This window comes from Somniosus microcephalus, chromosome 29, assembly GCF_052327205.1.
Source record: "Somniosus microcephalus isolate GS21.2 chromosome 29, FLI_Smic_1.0, whole genome shotgun sequence".
Taxonomy (NCBI): Eukaryota; Metazoa; Chordata; class Chondrichthyes; order Squaliformes; family Somniosidae; genus Somniosus; species Somniosus microcephalus.
This window is the reverse complement of record NC_141015.1, coordinates 17,597,526-17,607,005: the sequence shown is the minus strand read 5'-3', so window position 1 is coordinate 17,607,005 and position 9,480 is coordinate 17,597,526. Positions and strand designations below refer to the sequence as shown.

General features: G+C 46.4%; 1 protein-coding gene across 1 annotated transcript in view; it reads right to left on the bottom strand.

The window, feature by feature from the left end:
* Nucleotides 1–1,402: 1,402 nt before the first annotated feature.
* The window catches only part of shld2 (shieldin complex subunit 2), a 158,733-nt gene continuing 150,655 nt past the window's right edge, over nt 1,403–9,480 (bottom strand). The window contains exons 8-9 of the mRNA XM_085970272.1: nt 5,845–5,960; nt 1,403–5,038 (exon numbers count right to left, since the gene is read on the bottom strand). Coding sequence (XP_085826398.1) covers nt 4,866–5,038; nt 5,845–5,960 — 289 coding nt within the window. The 3' untranslated portion in view covers nt 1,403–4,865. The remainder of the gene's footprint in view (nt 5,039–5,844; nt 5,961–9,480) is intronic.

Here is a 9,480-nt window from a genome sequence, read left to right as displayed (position 1 = left end):
TCCCATGTTGCCCCTTTTCACAGGAGGTCATATAATGGCACTGTATGGGCAGCAAAATTCTCTATAAAATCCCTGTGGTATCCTATCAGTCCTAAAATGATTCTGACTTATCTCCTTAATTTGTACTATTTGAGCCTTCTTCAGGTTTACTTTTAACCCACTCTCCCATAATAGAGCCAAACGTTCTCTGAACAAAGTGTAATTCTCTTCAACAGTTTCCAGATGGAGTAATATATTGTCTACATACATGTGGGAATGGTAGCATAATGATAATGTTACTGGATTAATAATCTAGAGGCCTGGGCCAATGATCCAGTAGACATGAGTTTAAATCTCCCCACAGCAGCTGGGGAATTAAAATTCAGTCAAATAAATCTGGAATAAAAATTTAGCATCAGTAATGGTGACTATGTAACTACTGGGTTGTAAAAACCCATCTGGTTCTCTAATCTCCTTTAGGGAAGGAAATCTGTCGTCTTTACCTGGTCTGGCCTATATGTGACTCCAGAACCACAGCAATGTGGTTGACTCTGAACTGGCCTAACAAACCACTCAGAAGCCGGCTCACCACCACCTTCTTGAGGGCAATTAGGGATGGGCAACAAATGCTGGCCTTGCCAGTGATACCCACATCCCATGAATGAATTTAAAAAATACTGGACAAGGGCCTCTGGTCGGCCATACCTTTGCAACACCTTGTTCAGTAACTGATGGAATATAGAGGGTGAGATGTGGAAACCCTGAGGTAAATAGTTCCAAATATATTGTTGTCCAAGGAATGTAAATGCAAATTTGTATTGGCATTCAGGGGTTGGGGCACTGACCAAATCTATTCGATATATCAAGAACTGAAAATATCTTAGTGCTCATCGAGGTACACGAGGGTATCAGGTGACAATGCTACTGTGGGGGCTACCGAGGGCATTCGCCTGTCGATAATCAATAGTCACTCGCCAGGATCCGTCTGGTTCTTTACCTGGCCATATTGGGAAAATGTTAGAAGTGGCCGACTCTCGCGAAAGCCCTTGTTGTAATAAGGACTGTACAATCTCAGTTACCAGTCCCTCTGCTTCTTTGGGGAATCGATATTGTCGGGCAGGACGCAGAGGGTCAGGTCCCTGTACTATTACTTCCTGTACTATCTTCCCACGGTCATTCTTACGAGCAGCCCAACATTTCTTCTGCACGAGGATCTCTTGTACTACGGGATCCTCATAGGTTAATCGGGTCTCTAAATTAAATCCCTTGTGAACTCCCACTAAATGAATACATCACAGAATCAGAATCACAGAAACCTCACAGTGCAGATAGAGGCCATTTCAGCCCACCGAGCCTGCACCGACACATGTCCCACCCGATCCCCGTAACCCCTACACCAACACATATCCCACCCTATCCCCGTAACCCCACGTATTTAATCCCCCTAACACTAAGGGTCAATTTATCATAGCCAATCAACCTAACCCGCACATCTTTGGACTGTGGGAGGAAACCGGAGCACCCGGAGGAAACCCACGCAAACATGGGGAGAATGTGCAAACTCCACACAGACAGTCGCCCGAGGCCGGATTCGAACCCGGGTCCCTGGCGCTGTGAGGCAACAGTGCTAACCACTATGCTGCCGTGCTGCCACATCCTTCCTTCTCTCTTCTCACATTCCATGCTGAATACTGCCAACTTCCACAAGCAATGGTTAGCCATGTCTATTGCTACACCGTAATTTTCCAGCCAGTCTACCCCTACTATTCCGTTCATATCTTCCGGCTTACCCCGTATCCATGCTGCCTGAACCCAACTCTCAATATTGCCAATCTTCAGAGGTGATTCAAAACACTGACATTCACCCCACCGCTAAACCCGGCGAACTCAATAGTTCCCGTGATTTTACTCCCTCTAGGAGGGCATCCCCAGATGCTCCTGTGTCGACTAAAAATCTACTCTGGTGGCCTCTAACCAGAAAAGTCACATTGGGTCGTCTGCACGCTTCATACTGCAGTTGTTGAAGGGATCGCTCCAGCTTTACCGAGGCCAGACCCCGTCGGCAGGACTGGGAATCTCCCTCCTGCTGTGGGGCCAGTGGAGCTGTCGGGCCTGGTGTCGCCCCTCCTGCACCCTCTTTCAACTGCATTTTCTGCAATTCCTTTTCGTAACATTCCGAGCGTAACAGGCTCACTATCCCCAGGGGAATTGGCATATGTCCATATGTGCAGGAGCGGGACATACAGTATGTCCTTTTCCGCCAAACGTCCAAAATTCTATTGCCCCTCCCTGTCTTTTGATTGTCCCCTCATTTTTCCATGATTGCCGGCGGTCTGCAGTCCACTGTACCATATTAACTTTCTCCTTTCTGTCCCTACTTTGTTCATATTTCCTCTCCATCCAGACAAGAACCCATTCCTCAGTGTGCGGGTCATTGGTGGGGTCATATACATCAACAATTGCCCTGTACAACTCACTACAACCGCCCATTATCACCCCCAGCCACCTTCGCAGCTCAGCCTCCGCCAATTCGTCGCGGACTGGTACCTCGGGTCCAATCGTGAACACATGCTGACAATGATCCCACAGCCGTGCGGCAAAAGCATGGGGCAGCTCCTCCCTCTCTTGCTCACAATTCATCGTTGCTTGCATAGCAGCCTGACCTCCAAGACCTCCTATCCCTACTGCTTTCCAGACTGCGGCGGTAGCATCCGCCCACTCCTGCCTGCCTTCCCGTATCCCTGTTGACAGACACTTGAATACCTCGGGGCTACAGGCATGTAGCATCATTCGCACCCTTTCTTTCTCGTCGCAGTCATTAAATTCCGCAGTTGGTCTATCGCTGCTTTGAACCTCATGGGTCTTCCCTTACTTTTATTTTAGCAGTAGATTTTACTCATTCCTGCAATGCATACCCGTATAGGGATGTTTATGATCTGTGTCACATTCGGTGCAGCATCCCCCTCTCTCCCGGCTTCTCGTTTGAGTGTGTGTGTGGGGGCCATTCTGGGTATCGGGCCCCTCACAATTTGATGATGATGATGATCTCGGTCATTGTCCTCTTTCCAGTAATGCTCTGCCCTTTCTGCGAGGTCATCCTAGTTTATACCTTCACGCCCATTCTCATCTCCCCCAATGACACCGCACTGACTTACGGCATGAACTGTTCCACGATGGGATTTTAGTTGTCATTTAAGCTGCTCTGTCTCTTTGTTACATTTATCGTGACAAGGTCCTTGTTGGATTGCCTCTCTCTCCTTTTTCATAATGCTGGTTCTGGTTTTAGTGGCCGCAATCAATTCATTGATCTTAACCTTCACTTTCTCTGCCACTGATCCCTGCAACATGCCCACCTATAGCTTCCTTTCACTGTCGTTCCAATTATGCTTCTCTTATCCTTCAAAGCAATATCCTATGAACTTGAAGCAGCAATATCCTATGAACTTGAAGCAGCAATATCCTATGAACTTGAAGCAGCAATATCCTATGAACTTGATTCCTTAAACTTTCCACCTGAATTTGAAACAGCAGCATTCTGTTTTTCAAGCACTGCCCTTGACCTTTTCCTTAATTAGCTCCTTCATTCGGTCTTCAACCTCACACAAAGTCTTCCAGTTTTTAACTAGTAAAGCACCAGCTCCAAGCTTCTGAAGGATATTTTAAGAATATGGGCTGATGAGGGTATTTTGAGGGATTACACAAACTGCTGACAATAACAACTTTGAATCTAAAAGGCCTATTCTACTGAAAAGCCTGTAAAAAATACTTTACTCATATATCACATGACCTCCCGTCTGCAACTGCCCGCCCCCACGCTCCCGCCATTGGTTGCCCGACACGCCCATCCTCGCGGTGCACCGCCTTCCCACACCAATTGGAAAGTGAACAGACTCTTCGTTCGCTGACTGAATGATTCTTGTCAGTCAAACAGCCCTTTTTTCCATCTCCAATAGATTTTATATCTCATAAACAAAAATGTTCAAAGAAAATGAAACAAAAATACTATTTTTTTAAATGCCCCTATGACTTTTCTTCTGGGTTGCTTGCAGCAATGTCCTGGAGATTAGTCCTTAATTCCTGGAGACTCCTGCACAATGCCGTAGGGTTGGCAACCATACAGCACGCACACAATTTCTAGCAGGGACTCAGGAATGGCTAATCTTTGCCCTTTCCCAGTCCAGAGGTGCAAAGACCAATTGGGCTACCAATCTGAGACCAGTTAACCCAGCACAGATTCGGAATCAAACTTGGGACCTTCTTGATCCTGTGGTTTAGTAGCATTTACTCTCTGAGCTATCGGGATCCACTACCTGCACCACCAGCCCACCGTGGCAGCAGTGTGTACTATCCACAGGATACAGTGCAGCAAGTCGCCAAGGCTTCTTCAGCAGCACCTCCTAAACCTGCGACCTTCACCACCAACAAGGACAAGGGCAGCAGGTGCTTGGGAGCACCATCACCTCCAAGTTTCCCTCCAAGTCACACAACGTCCCGACTTGGACATACAATGCCATTCCTTAATCGTCGCTGGGTCAAAATCCTGGAACTCCCTACCCAACAGCACTGTGGGAGTATTTTCACCACACGGACTGCAGCGGTTCAAGAAGGTGGCCCACCACCACCTTCTCAAGGGCAACTAGGGATGGGCAATAAATGTTGGCCTTGCCAGCGATGCTCGTATCCTGAGAATGAATAATAATAAAAGGATAGAGCTGACTCTAAAGGGTAAATTCACTGTCCCTGATCTCCCAGTGGAGAGCCAGCCTTGAAAGGAGCATGAACTAAAGATAGGGCTATGACACTGCAGCCGATTCTGCTATCCACACTTTCCCGCCAGGAGCTTGGGATCGATGAATTCACCTTTAAGTTTCTAACCAGGTCAGAGGTTAACAGTCAGGGCGGAAATCCAACAAGTAGAAATCTTGTTTCATGGCGATGCTGTTTTCATCCAGATGGAACTGGCTCTGCACTGTCAGTGCGTAACAGTCACTAGGGTCTGCAAACAACGAGCAGCACAAATCCGCTATCACCATCCCGTATGTCACCTTATCGGTTGGACCTGTAACACACAAACCCAGCACTTTATTGACTGATCTCTAAATTAGGTTCATGGACCACTTTCCATATTAATGTTGATTTCCATTGTGGGACAGTACATTGAACTATGTAATACAGCAGGCTTTGCTGACCCAACTCTAGGGCAACATGTGATCTTAGTTATAATGCCACGGATGAACATTGGTCATTGGATCCAGTTGGTCCTTTGACCATTCTAAACCAGATGTCTGGTATTGGATAAATCAAAGGAAAAAGTTGGGTTTGGATGTACAACGTCACTCCATACATCTGATCTCATATTTCCAAGTTACCAATTCCAGGGTCAGCCCATTCCAGCATCTTGTAGTATCTAAAATGAGTCCAGTGTCCTCAGCTCAACTACTCTTCCTGACAACCTTTTCCAATTACTTGCCCTTCAGAACCCTGACCCGGTGCCCTCTTATCCTGTTGCTTTGAAGGTATTGTCCTGAGTTTACTTTCTCTAGCCCATAAGACAACTCTTTACCAGGCTGAAGAGTTCCATCCTATCAAGTCGTCCTCAGTCTCGAACACAGGGAATCACCCTCATTGCTCTCCTCTGCATAGCTTCTAGGGTCTGGATGGCCTTCCTGCCTGATGCCCCTCCAGTCTCCAGTGTGCCTACCCCACATGCTGGTAAGCTTCCTCCTACCTTCCTGCCTGAAGTCACTCCGACAGTGAGCTGGAGTGAGGCAGCTGTAGGACTTGAATTTATTAGCATTCAGCACTTGTACTATCTGGCTATCCTGGTGATATCCTGTACTTGAGACACAAGCTGGAGTCGGTTACCTATGAGTTTGCATAGCCAGGCGGGAGGAATATTGAGAAATATCTTCTCCATGAGTTTAGATGAGACAAGAACATCAATCCTGGAATCTCCATCTGTTAGAGCAAGCACTGTGGGCCTAGGAAAGCACAAAGAAAACATGGATCAGGGAATGTCGAGCTGTCAGTCCAAACCATCTCATAGCTTGCTCCTGGCTGATTGAGAATGTGCAGGGCTCTCCCTATATCTCTCCTGGTTAAATGCACTGCTGACATACTTACTTTGGATTGTACTGATGGGTGTTATACTTATTCAAATAACAGCAGTCGGTGTAATCCACTGTGTGAACCACTTTAAGGTGTTTCTGAATGATATGATGACAGCATATAAATGAAAGCCCGCCTTTCTTACAATGTGGAACAGACTGAGAAGGTTCATGTTCGGTCCCCATTCTGTGCTCAGCCAGCACACTGAGGCACGACCATTATAGTATCTCTGTACTAAAGAAGTTGCTGGGAGGGGGGAATATCAGCCAGGTTGTCTGCCCCAGAACGCTATCCAGTGATTCCTGTTGCAACATGTATGGCGGTGATTTTGCCAATGGGGAGCTTTTGGAGGCGGGACTCCCACTTGTCGGGTTTCAGTCCCGCCTCCTTCAACTTCTGGCCAACCCACGCTATTTTCCCTTGATTGACCAGCGGGCTTAGCGGGCCAATTAAGGGAAAGCTGGTTGCAGAGAATGTCATTGTTTGACAGCTCTGTAAAGCTGTCAGACAGCGACATTCTCTGTAGTTTGATGAGGTCTTGATTCAAGACTCATCAAACCTCTTTCTTTTGCAGAAATGAGATGGTTGTTGCGTTGGAGAATGCAACGGCCATCTGTCATCTCTACCGCGGAGGTGCGAGACTCTCCGCATCCCCACCGACTGAAGCCTGCAGGAAGAAACAAAGGTAAGTACACTTTTAAAAACACTTTGCACTTACCTCAGATACTCACCTCTCCACACTTGCACTCATCACTCACCTCCACAGCACACTTTTGGACCCCTCCGACCCCCGCAGACCCACTACTCGCCTCGCTGACCTGGCAGGTTTCGGAGCCTTCGGGAAGCCCGCACTTGAGAGCAAAAAGGGGATAATCCTATTTTTTGCCTGTTAACAGGCAGTTAAGTGGCTTTAATCCCATCCCACCTTCAAGGAGACGGGACCCAGCGCAGGACGCCTACCCGCCTCCTGGCAAGATGGCATGGAGACGGGTTGGGGTGGGTTGGGCACCCACCTCCAAATTCTGCCATTTTCTTGGCAGTCCTGCCTCCATACCCGCCTCCCAGGGCCGGCAAAATCGCCCCGTACGTCTCTGGACATCAGCTGAGGAGACGATTGAGCTTGGCGGTGATGTCCACGCTGAGTAGCCAGGTGACCCTCACTGTCTAGACTCACTTGTCAAGAGTGGCCATTTGGCAGAGGGCTGCTGAAACCAATGGAAACATATCTGAGCATGGTTCAGCAGCCTGACAGGAACAGGAGTAGGCCATTCAGCTCCTTGAGCTTGTTCCGCCATTCAATTAGATCATGGCTGATCTGTATCTTAACTCCACATACCACCTTGGTTCCGTAACCCTCAATGCCCTTGCCGAACAAAAATCTATCAATCTCAGGAGAGGAGAGAGAAAATTGGAAACAATGAGGATAAAATATAACTAAGTGGAAACGGGACTTACACAGGATATCTTGTTCGGGTAGTGTAACGTGTGGTCTTACGTTCAAAAGATGCATCAATTATGTCATTTGTTGAGGTGTTTCCAGTTTGGAGCACCCCAACATCTGCCACATTTAATTAAGGAGGATATACAAGGGAAGATATTCCTCACACAGCAGAAAGTCGGCAGGATCCGAACACAATCCACATTTTTTAAAGGCTGACCTCGTTGGATATTGTGAAATCAGCTTATTTAAATAAAAATTCAGAGGTACATGTGAGGATTGTGCCTTGTGCAGGGACTTGTCTAATGGGGGTGTGGAAAAATTTGTGCAAATTTAAAAGAATGTACCACTCCACTTGAAGGTAAATGGCTGCAAACGGGGGCAAAAATTCTATGAGCCTTGATAAACACTCAAACTGGATTTAATGGGGTGAGTGTTCTACAAACAAAAGGGAAGATAAACCCAATGTAGAGGCACAAAATGGAGTCTTTAGGCAAGTGACGACAAGCCACAACACCAAACTCCCTATTCCATGGCTGCTGAAGTGGATCTTCTTCTGCACGAGGTAGATGCTAAGAGGGTTACCCTATTTGTCATTCCAGGGCATCGTCCCCATTGGACAACAGTGCGCCATGCCTGGAAAGCGGTGGTGGCCAGTTTGAACACTACCTATAGTACATGCAGGACCTGGGAACAGATGTGGGAGAAGATAGCACACTTTAAGGAATCTGGAAAGTAAGACAACCCAACAGTACCATGCATCAGATAGATGGTCTTGTACTGCATTCCACAAAGTGTTGCCTCTCTACCTGGTCCACATTTATGGCTCACCCATGCCAAGTTCTCACACAACCTTACAACTCTTTAATTGTATCTAATGTTTACCAATACCTCAGCAGGGCTAGGGTTGCAAAGGGGTGGAAAGTTTCCGGTAAATTTCCAACGGGAAGTTTAGCTTGGGAATTTTGCCCAAAAAAGCACATGCTAGCATAATATTGTTTTTTTTGTATTTCTTTCTTTTTTTTCCACAGGTCCTCTCTTAAAATTACTAACAGAGATGGAATCTTAATTATTAAGGAATTTCTTAATCAATATATGTTTATCTTCTTACTTGGCTTGTTTTAATAATTACAAGTTTTGTGTGTGACTGTGAACAAATGTGTCCTGATTGGTTGGATGAGTGGATGAGCGATTAGCTCCCTCTATTTGTAATATTTGCATATCGAATTGTGATTGGCCTGCAGGCATCTGTAAGACTGCTATAGTTTTTTTAAGATCCAGGTTAGGGGTCCTGAGGGAAGTCATTTTGTTTTCTGCTGATGTTGTGATGATGCAGTAAGTAAATCAGACTTTATACCAAATAAACCAGTTACTTGTTGAACTCTGTTGTCCTTCAATTTAAAATATACAAAATAATACACTATTGGTGATGTAGCGTAGTGTGTGTACAGGTCATGCTTCCATCACATGGAGCATCAGCAAAAATGTACTCACCCTGTTGCAATCGTGCTGATCGACCGCAGTTCAACACAGAGATGAATGCCCTTTATTTCTCTGCATAGAACAATGCCACGTTTACCGTCGGATGTGTGGAAGCATTTTACCCCAGGCATTAAAGATGGAAAGACTGTGTACATGTGCAAACACTGTAGAAAGCCATATGTAAAGAATGCCACAAAGATGCAGCAGCATTTATCCAAATGCAACAAAGGTGCGCAACAGGCTGACTAACAAGAGAGTGGAGAAACTGGTGGCTATCCGGGCGAACCTACAACTTATTGAGCCAGATACAGAAGTGTCCACCACACAGCTAGACACTGACACGGAGGAGGAAATGGACACATCAGAGCCAGAGTCAGAGAATCAGGAGGAGCAATGAGGAGTAGAAGACTCAGAAGACTCATGAGTAGAAGACTCAAAGGGACAAAATAAGGACAAATTACAGGCTAAATAAG